At 39.4% G+C, this 17725-nt stretch overlaps 2 protein-coding genes across 4 annotated transcripts in view; one reads left to right on the top strand and one right to left on the bottom strand.

Moving 5' to 3' along the window:
• Positions 1 to 6528, bottom strand: part of HEATR5B (HEAT repeat containing 5B) — a 73445-nt gene extending 66917 nt beyond the window's left edge. Inside the window, exons 1-3 of one of the 2 annotated variants that reach the window (XM_033124344.1) lie at positions 6428 to 6528; positions 5493 to 5640; positions 2340 to 2551 (exon numbers count right to left, since the gene is read on the bottom strand). In XM_033124344.1, the coding sequence (XP_032980235.1) occupies positions 2340 to 2551; positions 5493 to 5640; positions 6428 to 6510 (443 nt within the window). In that variant the 5' untranslated portion in view covers positions 6511 to 6528. Of the gene's footprint in view, positions 1 to 2339; positions 2552 to 5492; positions 5641 to 6362 lie in introns of both variants that reach the window. The other variant, XM_033124345.1, reaches the window with a different exon arrangement.
• Positions 6529 to 6592: 64 nt separating this feature from the next.
• On the top strand, positions 6593 to 15648 carry GPATCH11 (G-patch domain containing 11). Of its 2 annotated transcripts, XM_033124346.1 has the most exons (10): positions 6596 to 6728; positions 7095 to 7304; positions 10074 to 10144; positions 10698 to 10924; positions 11740 to 11781; positions 12414 to 12534; positions 12665 to 12755; positions 13628 to 13756; positions 14680 to 14761; positions 15484 to 15648. In XM_033124346.1, exons 2-10 carry the CDS (start codon positions 7284 to 7286, stop codon positions 15537 to 15539), a joined length of 840 nt encoding a protein of 279 aa, XP_032980237.1. In that variant the 5' UTR covers positions 6596 to 6728; positions 7095 to 7283; the 3' UTR covers positions 15540 to 15648. The 2 variants fall into 2 exon arrangements, with proteins under 2 accessions (XP_032980238.1, XP_032980237.1); XM_033124347.1 differs by lacking the exon at positions 7095 to 7304 and having other exon boundaries at positions 6593 to 6728.
• Positions 15649 to 17725: the final 2077 nt, after the last annotated feature.

Genomic DNA, 17725 nt, shown 5'->3' with positions numbered 1-17725 from the left:
TTGTGACTTGACCATTTCATGTGACTATACCTTACCCTGCCAATGGAAATGCAAACCATGGAAACAGGGAATCTATCATATGCATTTTTGTATTGCTCACAGTGTCTGCCTCTTAATATACAAATAATAGTAAACAATTACTTGTAAAATTTACTCTAAATTGCTTTAGTGAAACATTTGATCCATAGAAGAAGAACTGTAACAGCAGCCCATCTCTTCAGGAGGGAGGAAATCACCCTACCAACACTCATGCAAATAGGAAATAAGTGAGTAGCTGTGAATTTAGCTCAGAGGCCAGAGTAGAGCATAGAGGTGAAGAGCATATGCGTTGGGGTCTGCTAGATGTGTGTCTCAGTACTAGAACCTGCCACCTAACAGCTATGTGTCCTGAGCAAGTTACTCGGAGGCTGAGGGAGATTACATACATAAATGTAGCTCACTGGCTACATGTAATAGACAGTACAATCAGGGAATCAACGTTCACCTCTTTGACTTCATATCCCATGCTTTTTCCAAATACTCTCCAGGCTGATAACAAAGCTAATGAATGACTAAGGTCACATGCCAGAACATATTAGGAAATTCATAAACAGAACCCAAGAAACCACTGGAAATACATATGAACAATAAGTAATAAGTTCTACTTAAGCAGAACTACAAAATTATGTGTGGATTGGCTAAGTGATGGAGAAGTAATTCATCAAAGTGTTAACATAGCTTCAAACCCCAAAATAAACTGGAAAGCAATAATACTCACTAATCTCTTTCAAAACTTTTGAGATCTACGTTTATCCCAAACAACACAAAATTTAAACACAATATATCTACGCAGTTGGAACAGACCTAAAAATCAGTGTCCAGAATAATTTCCCCATTTCCTCTGTAAGCTATTACACGGGTCCTGGCCCCCTGAATGATGGTCCTGTGTTGTATCCTTGGCATCTTCTCCCCTCCAACAGTAAGTAGTATACTCTTCCTAGGTAACTTTATCCATACTTGGAGGGTTCAGCCTAGGCCCCAATCTCCATTATCTACTCATCAAAACTACATTATCAACTCAGATCTCTGAAATCCATACCAGGATTTCCAACCGCCTATGATGCACTCTCACTTGGAGATTCCCACTTGTACTCCAAAATCAGCATTCACAGAACTGGACTCATCATCTTCCCCTCACAACTGTTTCCTCCACTATTTTGCATTTTTCTGAAAAGCACTGTAAAATAAGGCATATAGAAGCTACTTCTGCTTCCAATTAGAAGTTTCCTTTGTCTAGAAAATAAGTTGGCAAACTACAGGTTGCAGACCAAACCTGACCCATCATCCAGCCTAACACCTGTGTTTAGTAAATAAAGTTTTATAGAAATACAGTCATACTCATCTCTGTCTGTGGCAGAGATAAGTAGTTGTGACAGAGATGTATAGTCCAAAAATATTTGGCCTATATTCTGACAAAGCCAAAAATATTTACTATCTGTCCCTTTTCATACAGTTTGCCAACCCCTAGCCTATCCCATCCATCTTCCCATCTTAACCCCTTACTGGACTAGTTTCCACGTGTCCTTCCTTGATGATTGATCTTCGGCTGACGCCGCCTTGAGAAGCTCCTTGACATTGCTCTCCACTCCCACCACTGCTGAGCTTCTGTAGGTGTTCTTTTCCCTCCCACAGCACATCTCACAGTACTATAACTGCTGCATTTCTTATTTGACTCTTTCACAGGATGCATCCACCCCTATAACCATTATCCTCAAGACTTACTCCAAAAATTTCTGCCCTTGATCCAAACCACAGGTATGTGCAGGACTTGGGTTAATCTCTTAATGTAGGGGTCAGCAAACATGCAGACAAAATTGTCTCTGTCTCAGATACACAGCTCTGTCCTTACAGCACAGAAGCAGCTACCGCCTAACCGGATAGGCCTGTCTACATCCCACTAAAACTTCACTTACAAAATAGGTAGCAGGCTGGGTTTGGCCTCTGGGCTATAATTGGCCCATTCCTGCCTCAATCTCATCGGCTAGAAATTGTTTACTTTTCTATCCATCCCAGCTAAGAATATTACTTCCTTCAAATTTACCAAAAGACCGCTGTGTAAATGGCTGACATCATACCAATTCTCTGTAGTTTGCTGAAAGTCCCAGTGGCAATGGAGCAAATGCTGAAATAGAACCCCTGCCCCAGACCTATTTGGAGTGTTTAGTGTCAGCAGCATGCCTCAGGTTCCATCTACCTGGAGCTCTTTATAATCAGCATATTATAAAGACAATAACTTACTAAGGTAAATTACTCTGAAAAAAAAAAAAAGTTTCAAGGAGCATCTCAGAGTAAGTACTCACAATTTTGTTGGTAAGTAGGCTGCAGTGTCATCTTTATTTCTGATAATGTCATTACATTTTTCAAGTGTTTGAAAAACAGTGAAAGTATCCCCAATGCTATAAAGGGCTGCGAGATTTTTAGCTAACAATTTTCGGGTAGGTGGTCCAGGTGAACTACTTATTAATCCAGTTAATTGTTCAACAAGTTTTTTCTGTTTTTCCTTTACATCAGTCTGTTATAAAAAAAAATAAAGAATATGATCAGTTTCTTTCTTATAGATACTTTTGTTTGCCTTTTAGTAAAAAAAAAGAATACTTAACAGTTAAGGCACTCCAATAATTAAAATCTAGATCACATTGGGCACAAAACCATAAACGGGAATTTTTAAGATAAAGATGAGTTCAATAAGAAATGAACCATTCTTTACTAGATTAAATATTCTCCTTTATTCCCCTCCAGTGTCAAAGAGTTAGCTGCCAATAAAAGTGACTACTCTAGATCCAACGTTTCCACATCAGCTTGCTAAGAAATAAACCAATGGTCCAAGGATGTAAAATATTGGGTATATGCACAACCCAGATGGGCTCCCCTTTAAAAGCCAAGTCAGTAGTCCAGTAAGTTACAGATCAGTGAAGGGAATCAAAAGAAACTCTGAAGAGCCCTACACAACAGAAAAAAATATTCAGCTCTACCCATAATCAATACTGAAAATTCATTCACTCATTCAAGAAATACTATGAACTTACTACACGCTATACACTATTCTAGACATGAATATTCTAGGCAACGGTGAACACAACAGACAAAAGTCTCTACCCTCATGAAGTTTACATCCTAGAGGGGAGACAAGAGTTTACCAAATTGAAAATGAACAGTGTAAGTTACTATTTTACATAGATTAGTAAGGAAAGGACTCTCTGAAAAAAATTGAAGGCAAGAGCTATGCAAATATCTGGGAGAGGAACATTCTAGACAAAGAGAACAGTGCAAAGGCCTCGAGGAGGCAGCATGCATAACGTGTTTGAGGACACCAAGAACAGTTTGGCGGGAGCAGAGTAAGAGACAGGAAGCAGTAGATGAAATCAGAAGGGTAGAAGGGACCAGGTTGTGCAGTGTCTTATACATCATCGTAAGAATTTTATGTTTTATTATGAGAGTTTGAAGCAGAGGGGAAACATGATCTAAATGTTTTAATAGGCTCATTCTGAATACTGAGCTAAGAATACTCTGCAAGGTACATGATGGAAGCAGGGTGAGCACATAGGAAGCTTTTGCAAGAATCCAGATAAGGGTGGTAAAAATGGAGATGATGAAAACTAATTTAATTCTGGGTATATTTAGTGGATATAGCCAATGAGATTTGCTGATAAATATGATGTGAAGTCTGAGAAAAAGGGAGAAGTCAAGAATGCCACTAAGGTTTACGAGTATGACCTGAGCAATTAGAAGGATGAAATGGTCATTTCCTGACATGGAGAACACTGGAGAAAGGACAAGTTTGTGAGGGGGAAATCAAGAATTCGGTTTTGAATATGTTAATTTTGAGATGCTGTTTAGACATCCAAGAGGTGGGTCAGCTCGTTGGATATGTGGGAGTCATTACTGCTATATGGTAGTAAAAATCATGACATTGGATGATGTCACTGAAGGAATAACAAGAAATAGATTTTTTTTTTAAAGTGCCCAGAATTCAGAAAGAGCCAATAAAAAAACAAGGAAGAGTAACTAGTGAAGAAGGAGGAGAACTAAAAGCAAATGGTGGCTTGGGAGCCACAAATAAGAGAACCTTAACACAAAGCATACATCAGCAGAAATGAAAGCAATCTATTTTTTAATTTGGGTACAGGGAGTACAGATGTTCATATTATTATGCTTCATAACTCAGATAACTTTGTATAATCTTTTGTATTTTTCAATTTCAAAACAAAAAATATTTTAAGTATTTCAAGGTAGAGAATCAACTATATCAAAAGCTGCTGGTAGGTCAATTAAGACAGAATACTGACCACTGGTTTGGGCAATTTGAGATCACTGATGACTGAAAAAGAGCTCTTCCAGTGGAGTGAAGACAACAAACACCCAATTGGAGGGAGATTAAGAGAAAATAGAAACTTCCAGTTAAAGAAACCCCACTAAAGGGCAACAATAACAACAACAAAAGCACAATCCACAAGAGTAAAGAAAATAGGAAAAGAAACAATGCAAAATTTGGAAGCCAGGTATCCCCAAGAGGGAAAGCTGAGAAGAGACCCAACTTACAACACAGAACCCTCTAAAATCTTATGTTTTCTTGTTGTTGTTGTTGTTGTTTTGAGGCCCTAAGAACATAAGGAGGAGTGAAGCTGTGCCTAGAAATGGAGGGAATGGTTGAGAGCCTGAGAAGCTGTAAGACTCCCATATCTCACTTCGCCAATCTGGACTTAGGAAGCTCAGGCACAGCTGTGGGCTATGAAAACTACTGAAAACGGGAATGAAGTGAAAATTTGCATACTGAAGTCCCCAGCCTTCTCCCACAATTCCTAGGACCCAGACAGCTAGTCGCATACCTGAGGATACTAGAGTAGAAAAGTCCCTACTGGGGAACGATGAGCCAAGATCCTAAGATACTAATGTCAGCGGCTCCTCAAAGAACCAGACCATCCTACGGTGAAGCACACTTCACCCTGCCCAGAAAACTTTTTACTACTCATTCTAAAATTTGAGCAGACAGCCAAAGAACATCAGATGTTTGAGGAAAGCATCTAATTTTAACGACAGAAAATGAAAAGCAATGTGGATGAAATAGACTATGCAGGTAGAAGAAAACAGCAGGTAAGAAAAGTCTATTATTTACTCCTCTGAGAGATAAAGGAAGGTATTGTGATAGCTAGTAAGCACTGAGGGACCACTTGAAGTTGGAGATAATGAATTCAAAGTCACAGAGTCCTGTTTTTCCCCAGTCACATTCAGCTGTCCAGGTAGAGACATGAAGTAGGCAACGAGGTTGATTTAAAGGAGGTTTGGGTACTACCACAGAGTAGAAAAAGGACAGACAAGAAATGCCTATCGCGGGGCAATATGCTCCAGTTCCGTAAGTGACCCACGACCTTTCCAAAATATAATGTTTTCTCATAAATCACGAACACATACTACTCTTCGATTATGTTAACACAACTGGAAAAAATGTAACATACCTTGTTGGCAGCAACCAAGACTTTATCAAGAAATCGCAACCACTCAAAGATAAAAACTGGTCTCTTTGCTTCTGTGATTTGAGCCAAAGCTTCTTCGTTTAGCAATAAACTGTGGGCTAACTCCATTACTGAAGTTTTAAATTCACACCTTAAAGCAACAAATTAAAAAAATACTTACAATTTTTTTTTTTAATGTTAAAAGTCGAGCTTAATGAATGCAACCACTAAGAAATGAAAAGTCAGCCTTTACTTCTCATCTCATTTGAGGAAACTTAGCATAATTTCTTTGAGGCAAAACCTGAGGGCCGAATTTTAATGGACGGGTACAAAAAAAAAAAAAGAATGCGGTAAAAAAATTAAAATAAATACTGCAAATAAGGCATTATTCCAGAAGAAATGTGTCTAGTAAAATATGCCATTAATCCATTCCATAAACTGGAAAACCGAAGCACCAAGATCAATCAAACCCCTGACAACCCAGCCTCCTTTTCTCTGATCCACTTCGGGGTGCACTGCACCCTTACCCCTCCCCTGCTGCACCTGGCCAGGAATACATCAAATGTCCCAGCACGAATATCCCAGGCTGGAAGTCTCCAAGTGCTTTTTCCTACAGGGAAGGGTTGGGGGCGGCCGAAGCTTCAGTGACAACCCCCGGCGGCCCGAGAATGCAGGCTGCGCGCGCTGCGGGTCTGGATGAGGACCACAGCGCAGCGCCGGGCCTGGGAGAAATGCAAGAGGCCGTCGCAGGCCTAGGCAGTCCCTCCAGCTGTCAATCCCAGGAGGCGAGGGCTCGGCATCGAGCCCGGCGCTTGAAAGGGGAAAATGTTCCTTACGAACTTGAATTTCCTCCCCAGCCCTCTGAAAACGTACGGGGCGGTCAGGGGTGTGTATGCGCGTCAACGTGCTTGCTTTGGCGGCGAATGGGGCGGCCTCACCTCCTAGGCTGGCAGGGATGGATCAGATGAGCTCCGAAACCAGCAGCAGCCGTCAGAGGGTCCGGATGCCCCTCCTCCCGCATTCAAGCCAGCAGGAAACGAAGGGAGAGCGCGTGCGCGGAAGATAGTCTTGCGCAAGCGTACTAACCATGTCCTCCTAGCCCCGCCCGCCACAGGTTTCCAATTGATTCTGTCACCTAAACTCAGGTTGAGGCGGAGGCCCAGAAGTCCTGAGCTTGTCGGTGAGCGTCTGCGCTGCGCGCTCGTTCGCTAGCAGGCCCCGGGCGAGCAGAGCTGCCAGGTAAGGCGCGGCGGACGCCGGATGGAATGATAAAGGGCGGCGATCTGTGTGCTGGTTGTGACTACCGCATCACACCGTCACCCACATTCCCCCCTGTGGGTGTTCTCGTCTGTGGGAGGCTTGCAGCCCGGAGGGTCGCGGGAGGGTAGGGATCAGCGGTCCCGGAGGGGAGTGTTTGAGACAGGCGTTTCTTGTCACCTTTCTGCTGTACATTTACTTAGCCCATCCACGAGGAAGTGTAGTGGGGCTCTCGGTATGTCAGAAGCAGCACTTTTGTTGCCACCTCCCTGACCTCTCTCTGCCACAAAACAAAACCTACTACTACAGTCTAACGCCTCTCAAAAACTGGTAACTCCGTTGTTGCAGGTGTTCAGACCAAAAGCCGTGGAACAATCCTTGACATCACCTCCAATCCGTTAGCAAATCTTGTTAGCTGTACCTTCAAAATATACCCGGAATGCGACCACTTCTTACCACTTCCACGGTTATCAGTGTGGGCCAAACCACCGTCATCGCTGCCTGGCTTATCGCCTTGTGAAATTTATCCTATGCTTAATGGGAATGGATCATGCTAAAGTATGTTGTACTCATAAAAAGGGAGCTTTAAAAACCATCTGTAACCCCCATATTCAGATCTGCCTAGCACTTTGGAGTGGTTCACGTAAAGATAATTAATCCTATTTGCAGTAGCAAGAGCCCTGAGACCTAGATTCTTTGTGGTGTTGAGCAAGTCATTTAGCCATACTGAGCCTTAATTTCTCCAACTAGAAAGCAGAACTATATTCTTACCTTGTAGAATTGTTAACGATCATTAAATGAGATAAAGGTGTGTGATGTACTGGATAAGTGCTAAATTTTTATGCGTAAAAATACTAGTATTACAAATGAAGAATCTGAGGTTTAGAAACAGTGGGTGAATTACCACAAATGCTGTATATAATCTTCCACGTTTTAAATTTATTACATTATAATAAAAAGAAAATTAAGCAAAACTAAACTGTAATGTTTCAGGATGCACACATGGATGATGAAACTATAAACAAATGGAGGTGATTAGAAGGGGTGCGATTGGAAGACTCCTGGAATAGCTAACAAGGTTCTATCTTCTGATATGGGTGATGGTTTGCATTATCTTTTGCTGTACAACAAATTATTCCAAAATTTAGCAGCTCAAATAACTACAATCATTTATTATCTCACAGTTTCTGTGGGTCAGAAATTTGTTACTGGTTTAGCTTAGCTCAGACTTTCTTAAGCAGTTGTCGTGAAGGTGCCAGCCCCGGCTGAGTGATTTGAAGTCTTGACTGGTGCTAGAGGATCCATTTCCAAGGTAGCACACTCATGTACCCCCCAAATTTGTGCTGGTTGTGGACAGGAGGTCTCAGTTCTTCCCAGGTGGACCTCTCCATAGAGCTGCATGTCCTCACTACATGACGGCTAACTTCCTTCAGAGTGAATAATTTAACTTCAGAGTCATTTAACTAAGAGCTGTAGTGTCTTTTATGACCGCAAGTCATATTCCATCATTTCCACAATATTCTGTTGATTACACAGGTTAGTCCTGTTTACTGTGGAAGGAGACTACCCTAGGACGTTGAAAACCAAGAAGCAAGAACCACTGGGGGCCATCTTGGAGGCTACCACATGGTTGCAAGTGTTTGCCTCACAATAATTCATTAAGCTGTACATTTTACGTGGTTTTCTGTATTGATGATATATTTACATCAAGCAATTTAAAAATATAAGACATGATGACTGAAAAATGTATTTTATTATTACAAAATTACAATTATTAAAAACTTTTTTCTGATAATTGCTAAGCATTAAGAATTTACGATGTGACAGTGGTAGGCAGCAGGGATATAGGGGACTTGTCTTTGTGGTTTACAGTCTAGTTGGGAAGATATACATGAAAAATACTAAAAACTAGTACAGTAGTACTTTTCTCATCCAGTGTAATTGTTCAGCCTCTCAGCTGCAGTTGACAGAATCCCTACTCAAACAAGCTTAATTAATGAAGAAATTTATTAGCCTATGTAGCTGGGAAGAATGCTAGGTTACAGCTCCTCAAAGAAAGAGCTACAGGAATCAGGGTCTTGGGAACTAGGGTTGGAGACTCATTGCTTTTCTCCATTTTCTCTGTCTGGCATCATTCTGCAGAGCAGGATCATGTAAGGAAGGAAATTCTTCTTTGCCTTGGTTGGATCATCCCCACCCCTGTTGTGGGGACATAAGGTACTATAATTGGCCATCTTGTGTCCACGGGAGGATGGAATACTGAGATTGCCACCCTCCTCTAGAACCACATGGAGGGCAGAGGGCTGGGTTCCCAAAGGGAAGCATTAACATCACCAGGGAGCTTGTTAGAAATGCCAGCTCAGGCTCCAGCTCAGAATCAGACTCTGCATTTTAAGAAGATCCTGGGGCAATTCATATACACAATAAAGTTTGAAATGCACTTTTCTGGATAATTATTTTTATCCCTCTATGGACCAACAATTACACGATTTTAGCCATTTTGGATGGAAACTCTCTTCAAGAATGTCTCCATGTGAGTGAGGATTTTAACTATATCAAGTTCCAAATGAGTAGCTTGAATATATAGAGCTGTAGAGAGAGACCTGGCGTGGCCAGCGCAGGTTTTTGTGAAGGAGGGCAGCTTAGGCCTAGGAAGAAGGAAACATCTGTGGTATGTTCAGAGGGCAATGAGAAGCCTGTGTGGTTTGAATAATGATCCTAAAGGAGAGTCAGGGGTCAGATTATGAAGGACTTCTGCTACAGTCTTAAAGTGACTGGTTCTCCATGGCCTACGGGGTAAAGTTTATTGAAGGATTTGAAACAGGCAAGTGATACGACCTGACTGGTGTTTTTGAAAAAGCACTCTGGAGAGAGTATAGAGGATGGATTGGAAGAGGAGAAGCACATGGCAATGAGACCAACTGGGAGGCAGTTGTAATAGTTCGTGACAAGAGAAGGGCTAGGAAGTACAATGGCCTTTCTCGGGTGAGAAAGAAATGCCTGACCTAAAGCATTGGTCACAAGTATGGGCAAAAATGCCCATGAGGAATATTATAGAGGAAGAAGTGACAGGTTTTAAGAGGTCAGGCATGGGTAGCTAGCAGTGACATTAATTGGGGAATATAAGGGATGAAGAATTGGGGTGGAAGAGAACGAGTTGTTTGGGTCGTTGAGTTTGAGAGCTCCTCACAGAAAAATGTCAAAAGGGCATTGAAATGTGGAGTAGAGCTCTGGAGAAAGGTTATGGCGGGGGATACAGAAAGGTTTATTTCCATTTTGGTAAACTAAAAAAATCATAATTGTTACTTGATCCTACTTGATTTGTAGATACTTTTGTCATATGAAATTGAGATGGCAGAAGAAGAGGACTATATGTCTGATTCCTTCATTAATGTCCAGTAAGTAACTGCGTACACTTCATGTAATAATATGTACTGACATTGATGTAGACTCTTAAGCAATGACACTGATTTTAAATGTGAGGTTCGAAAGTTAGTCGTATTGCTTTATGGAAACACTGTCTACATGTCCATACAAAGATACAAAGAGCCTCTTCCTTTCTAATGCTAAGCATTTTACTTCTGCCATTGATTATTTTTATTACCTTCTTCCAAGGAAATTTACCCTTTTTCTTTATCTTACTTATTGTTTCTTCTAGCTACTGTTCATCTTTGCTCTTTATTATTGCCAACTGTGTAGAAATTTAGTCTGAACTTGCTATTTGTAATTTCTTCAACTCTGTACTTCCTTTAGTTTCCTACAATCTGGCCACAGCCTTCCTCACTTTTACTAAAACAGCCATTCTCAGAAGTCACTTTTAACATTCTAATATTGATGACAGCAAAGTAATCAGGAAGGTAGCACTGAAAAACTATGTCAAGTAAGTAAGTATCAGAGTCATGAGAAAACTTCATGTATTCATCTAAAATAACCGTTTCCCTTATTCTTCAGAGAAGATATCAGACCAGGATTGCCAATGTTGAGGCAAATTCGAGAAGCCCGTCGAAAAGAAGAAAAGCAGCAGGAAGCTAATTTGAAAAACAGGCAGAAGAGTCTAAAGGAAGAAGAACAAGAAAGACGTGACATTGGGTTGAAGAATGCACTAGGCTGTGAAAACAAAGGGTTTGCTTTGCTCCAGAAGATGGGATATAAAAGTGGTCAGGCCCTTGGCAAGAGTGGTAAGTCACATCTGGAAACAGGTGTTCCTGACCACCACATTGTGATTTATCAATGGGTACCAGAGGTGGCTCTTTTGTCTTTCTCCACCTACACAGAAATGAAAACAACTTAAGCTTCTCAGTCTCCCATGTGCTAACAAGCGTTATAGAGAACTTTCATTTTCCACATCCACTTTAGACAGCCATGTGCCATCAGTAGCTTCTTATCAGCCCAGCTCAGCCTTGTAGACACTAACAACCAGGAGGGACGAAGCTTACACTGGAGACAACGGCTAAGAATGGTGACATGAGAAGGGCTAGGAAGTACAATGGCCAAAGGACAGTGAAGCAACGTTAAAGATGATGTCAGGACTCGGCCCTGTTTGCTGTGTGCCTGTGGCAGCTGCCCAAGTGACAGGCCAGTTAGAGAAGCTCCATTCTCACTTCTCTTTTTAGGAAGTAAAACTGTTATTAAGATATAGAGGCCATATGTTTATAGTAGCTTCTGTAAGCTGTTTTTCTTTTCTTCTCTCCTTTATCGTAATTGATTTGATCTTCACCTTGCACGCCTGTCACCCTCTTGGATATATAATATCAGTTTTCCACTTCTTAAACCTCTGCCTTCAGGTGACATAGGAGACTGTGGGGCAGCCTTGTTGGGGACTAGGTATTCAAAAGGAGATAGTTGATTAGAGTATTGATGTTCAGATTTCAGTTTGAATATTATTGAAACAGGAATGGGTATGTACGGAACATTGCAAAGTTGCATACTATGCTTACCTGTAGTTGGAGGAAGAATTTCTAAAATAGTTTGTGTTTTGTTCTCTTTTTTTCAGGAGATGGTATTGTTGAACCAATTCCCCTCAAAGTCAAAACAGGTATCTATTTTTAGAGCTATCTGCCAGTAATGATAACTTATGCTTAAATCTAGCACATGTATTTGCGTAATACATTTTTCATGATGGTACTGTTACAGTGCTTATCATAGGAAGCCCTCAGTCAAATGTTTCTTAGTTAAACCTCTAAACCTTTTAAACTAAAAATAAAAGTAAGTTTTAGTTGAGTATAAAATAAAATTTAAATCATAAAAATATGGTGGGAAATTGTTGTAACCATTAAACACGCAAAAGTATTTTTCGCAATTAAAACATCCTAAAAGTATTCTGAGACAGATTTATACATTAAATGTTTTTCTCTGTATCTTGGATGAATTAAAGAGAAAAAAAATGTATCTTATTTGTTTATATTTATATGAAAATGTGACAGTTGGTATTATTTTCCCAATTAAAAACATGTGTATAGTATTACTGTCTTATTAGATCAGACCAATGATCTCAAATTTTGGGGGGTTTAAAAAAAAACTCTCTAGTGTTTTCTCCTGTCGTTTTATCAAATGATTTTGAGTGATTGTACTAAAATTAGAATTGCATTGAATTTGTAAATATATTTAAATTGTTGTGTTTTGATATATAAAGTCAGTACGTTTCTCATCAGAATTGTCTTGAAACAGGGAAAAGTGGCATTGGTCATGAAGCATCATTAAAACGAAAAGCAGAGGAAAAATTAGAAAGCTACAGAAGAAAGAGTCACATGAAAAACCAAACTGAAGCAAAAGCTGCAGAAGAGTTTCGGTAAACCTTGATATCTGAGCTGCTTTGGGTTTCATCTTTTCTTTATTGTGATATGTTTTCTGGCACTTGGGCATATGAAATGGGTAAAGAGAGTACAGACCTTGAATGCACTATTTTTTCTTTCATTTAGAATGCGACTTAAAAATAAGCAAGATGAAATGAAGCTAGAAGGAGATCTTAGAAGAAGCCAGCGAGCCTGTCAACAATTGGATACTCAGAAGGCAAGCCTTTTACCTGCTTTCAGTTTTGGTAGTAAAGTGTTTTGGCCCCCAGTATGATTTGCTATGTATTTATATTTTTAAAAACAAAACAAAACACTCCAAGCCTGGTGTATTCAACCTTCTACCCATTAAAGCTTTCGTTTAACATATACTACTGATCTGTGATAACTGATACAATAATGAGTGGTTCACTGCAGGAAACTGAGTAGTCTGAATTATCCGGTAAGGGTTAAATAACATTTTTACATTAATTGTTCTCTGCTTATTTGAATATTGGTTACTCAAAGCCACTATGTACGGAAATTCTATTCACCAGAGTATTTGACTAACTAACTAGAAGAGCTTATTTTCAGTCCATATTCTTTACCTCATGTGTCCCTTACTAAAAAGGTCATAGTAGAAGACTGTTTCAGACTTGAATGATTTTTAAAATTCTGTCTGTGATTTTATTTTTATTTTGCTTTTATTTTTTATTTTGATGGTTCAAAATGACTTCATTTAAAGTCTCAACAATGTTTATTAAATTTCCCTCATACATAAATGGACTGCTGGAAGCAATCTCTCATTTTTCTGTATTTCCATAGCACTTCATTTTGAATGTATGTCATGACACTTAAGATTTCCTAGCTTATATGTCTTATATTATACCCATTATTTATTCCCATAGCTTATTTTCCCTACTAGAATGTCAGCAACTTGGAGACAATATTCTAACTGGGTTTTGCATCCCCAGAGTTCCTGGTAGAGTGCTTTAGTCTTGAAAGAACTCTCAGTACATATTTAATTGGAAGAATAAATTTATCTTGATGTGAACATACCTGTGGTAGTCTTATGTTTGCTCTGCTTAATTGGGAATGATTCCATATTTTCAGAATATTCAGGTTCCCAGGGAGGCCTGGTACTGGTTGAGGCCTGAAGAAGAGACGGAAGAAGAGGAAGAGGAAGAGGAAGAAAAAGAACAAGATGAAGATGAAGATGAATATAAGAGTGAAGATTTAAGTGTACGTTTTGGCCCAGTTCCTTGAGCAGGGGTCCCAGCCTCGGCACTGTTAACAAGTTAGCTGGGCACTTGTTGTGCAGTGCCGTTCTGCGCGTTGGAAGATACCCAGCAGCCTCCCTGGCCTCCACCCACCAGATGCCAGTTGCACGTCCCCCTTGTGATGACCAAAACCATCTCCAGACATTGCTAAACGTCTTCTGAGGGGAAAATCACCCCTTGTGAAGAACCACTACATTATAGATTTTCTTTCTTTTTTATTAACCCCAAATGAAAACTTCCTATGAATGTTTCCCTTTAGCATCAGGTTAGCCTCTCGCCTCAGCTGGATGGATTAGACGCAAATGTAGTTTCTTTTCATCGCTCCGTGTTTCCTGTTGACCTTGAGGAAGGGATTTAATGAGAACCTCTCTCCCCCGCCCATAAGCAAAACAAAGCAAAAAAACAAAGTCCAAAGGAAGTGGAGATTATTCCAGAAAGGAATAACATTTCTGTGGTTACTTGTATGGAAGAGCTTTGTAGGACTTTCGCAATTTGAAAAACCGATGTTGCTCCTCACTGGGAGACCACTGATCAGAACTTTAACAGTAAAGGGAGGTGGTGTTCACCCTCATCCCATGGTGGGAGGTATATTCTTTGAAAATGGAAGTGGTCTTTAAAGAATCCTGACCCTAGGAGAGCTAGCCGAAGTCTACTTTCTGAATGCTAACAAGTGGGCTCCGTTGTGTCTGGCAGACTGATGAAAATACCAGGGTGGCTGGCAAACTGGGACTCGTTCTAATATGTTCTGCCTTTGACACCTCTCCTAAATGGTCGACAGTAGCAGAAGATTTATGGCCTTGGGCTAATTCAGCATGTTCCAGAAAACCAGAAAACCAAGATTTCTGTTCAGTGTGAACCATTAATGTGTTTGTGTCCTGTATCTAGGTCCTGGACAAGTTACAAATATTGACTAGTTATTTAAGAGAAAAACATCTGTATTGTATTTGGTGTGGAACAGCCTATGAAGGTAAGAAAAATACTTTAAACATTTTGTAAAATAATGAATACAAGTGCTCTTTGTTTTAACTTTGATTTTTTGTAAAAGTCACAGTTCCCACAGACAATGGAAATTTCTTATTCCACACAAATGGTAATGTGGGATCAATGTCTTAAAGAAATAGTGGATGTAAAAATAATTGAGGCCTTATTAAAGACATTTTTAACTTTTCAGAAATGGAATGTGTAGAAGGGAATTTTCAGTCTTTTATTTCAAAAGAGAATTCTGAATCCCTTAAAGGTTTTGTTTTTTTCATACTTTATTTTTAGAAATTCTTTCTCCAGCTACAGATACTTATAAGATATATTAAATTTTTAGAACTAATTTTTGTATAGTTAGATAGAATATTGTCCCTGAACCATAAAAATCAGCATGTTGAAATTCACTCCATTTTTTGTTGTTTTTCTAATTGTAAGAAAAGAAATGGTTTAATACTCGCCATATGTCTTCTAGAACCAAATACTTTCCCTCCTCACACATTTGCCCATGTTGGCTTTACTAACTTGAATTTAAGGATTTTGTACTTAAGGGTGAAGAATATTTGGTTATTGTTGTTATTATCTTTTTCTGGTTTGTTTAGCAGAGTAAGTAGCAAACACATCTACAAAATCTATGTTAGGTTGAAATAATTTTCTTGAATAGTTTACCCCAGAAGTTGTATTAATCTTTTATTTTCCTCACATAAATTACAGATAAAGAAGACCTGTCTTCCAATTGCCCGGGACCAACTTCTGCAGATCATGACTAAGATTATTCTCAATAAAATAGAAACTTGGAAAATGCTGTTGTTCCCACGCAAAGAAAGACAGTTGAACAGTTGGAATGCCCAGATTTTTGATGCCAGTAAAGAAAAAGGGGCTGTATATATGTTTTGTTCTTTTTGTACATTAGAAGTACTTTGTAGTTTAGAACGTAATTGTTCACCAACTTCTAAAAAAAAACATAATGGAATTCTATCTCAGAACACAAGTATCACAGACATGGGCCATTACGATTTCTGACTGTTGTGATGCTCCTGAAGTTTAAGGACACCAACAGGTAACTCCCTTATTCCCCTTTTCACTTCGGGAGAAACTGAGAAATAAGACATGGGAGTCAGAGAGAGATCAAAATATCAGCTTTCTGGTCAATGAAGCTGAAATAGCGAGCACAGCTGAGGTGTTCTCCAGTCAGATTCCCTCATGTGTCTCCCTGGTTGGAGAGAACTGCACACCTCTGCCCTGCCAGTACATAGCCCATCACTGCATTCTGAGACCAGTTAGCTTACATGGTGAGAATGCACCAGGGGCTGGGCCATACAGGCTAGCTTCCTTCTCCCAACATCCCTCATCAGATCAGACACTTCTCTGTTGAGAGGGAACGAATGAGGGTTCAGAGCTTGTTCCCACATTCTCAGAGCTCACGGCCTTAAAAAAGACCAATGCATTTCTGGGTAGCTCTAAGTGATTTTAAAGTTCTTTTTCTGTCTTAAGCTGAAATCTGCTTCCCTATAATTTAACCATTCGATTAAAGACATACTGTGGCACACGTCTAGAAAGCTCCATCCAAGGTTGGGCATCAAAATCATGAACTTTTTTAAAAGTTCACAAACTCAGGTGCCTCAGTTCACAAACTCACAAACCCTTAGTGGTTTTGATTCAGCTAATCTAGGGTATTTTCTGGATATTTGATTTTATTTTAAATTTCTTAAAAGTCTGATAAGCACCTGTGGATGAGAACTAGTGCTGTAGATATAATATAGAGCACTACTGTTCTCGGAATAGACTCACAACCTCACTGTACAGTTTTACATCTCACCTTTCAGTAGCATTGAGCAAGAGATCAACCTCTTCCTTTTATTAGAAACAGCATACATGAGAACATAGCAAAAGCTAACCTCCACTGGCTCTAGTTTGTATATAATCAATAATACAGACTTGTTTTAGTCTCTGATCTTATATGACCTAATTCACTTGTTCTCAAGTTTAACTTGGGGAACTTTAAAAAATGATAATGCAAGGCTCCCACCCCCAGAGATTCTGATGTAATTGGTCACTGTGGCCTTGATTCTAAGATGCAGCAGAGCTTGTGAACCACTAACCTGGTTAACTTCTGGGCCTCAGTTCTTCAGCTAGAAAATGAATCATTATTTTTGTGAACATAAATACATATATAAAATATTGGAGTTTATATAGTTGGATAATACTGTTCAATATCTATTGGTTTCATTTAAAAAATAATAAAATTGTGTTAATAGTGAAAACAAAGGAGTACATCTTTCCCTTGGGATTATAGTCGGATCCTTTCCTGTCATTTCAGCCAACATACTGACATTCCTTTAGTCAGTCCCAAAGCCATGTGGATTGTTTCACATGAAATAAAATCAGGAACTGGCTTCCTTTTCTCCTCTTACTGACTAGAGAGACAAGCCACCACCTGCCCAGTAGCCTAGAGTATTTTGAGTATGTTTCTGAACAATTATGCTGAGAATGGTAATAACCTTGATGGAACCCATGATTCCACCAGAGCTGTGGTCTGCATTTCCAGGCCAATGGCTAGAACTAGGCCTCCTTTGGAAAGTGGGAGACATCCCTCCATTCTTATCCATCAATCGTTAAAAATAAAGGCTTTCAATATTAGTAAAAAAATTTTTCTCATAGGCCTTTTAGGACTTCATAGCTAGAAAATAATGAAAACCAAAAGAAGCAAAACATTGAATTTTTTTTAATTTGCTTTAGAACATGAAATTTGAAATACAAATTTTAACATATCATTTACTTTTGTTTATATTGTGTTACGTTTATTTTCAAAGTCCCACCTAGCATTTCTAAAATGTTTCATTTTCCTCATAAATCCAAAATACTGGAGCTTCTAAAATTCAAAGACTTCAATATACCAAACTGATTTACCTTACATACTTTGTCATTTTTCCAAACATTAAATTGTTGAAGTTTT

Source organism: Rhinolophus ferrumequinum, chromosome 13 (genome assembly GCF_004115265.2).
Source record: "Rhinolophus ferrumequinum isolate MPI-CBG mRhiFer1 chromosome 13, mRhiFer1_v1.p, whole genome shotgun sequence".
NCBI lineage: Eukaryota > Metazoa > Chordata > Mammalia > Chiroptera > Rhinolophidae > Rhinolophus > Rhinolophus ferrumequinum.
Note: the sequence above shows the minus strand (reverse complement) of the source record. Positions and strands in the feature narration are given on the sequence as shown.

Bases quoted from the DNA above. Each gene is read 5' to 3' on its own strand.
- GPATCH11 (XM_033124346.1), top strand. From the start codon at position 7,284: ATGGGAATGGATCATGCTAAA. The intron at 12,756-13,627 runs GCAAGCCTTTTA...CCATATTTTCAG, and splicing joins AACAATTGGATACTCAGAAG to AATATTCAGGTTCCCAGGGA. The intron at 13,757-14,679 runs GTACGTTTTGGC...TCCTGTATCTAG, and splicing joins ATAAGAGTGAAGATTTAAGT to GTCCTGGACAAGTTACAAAT.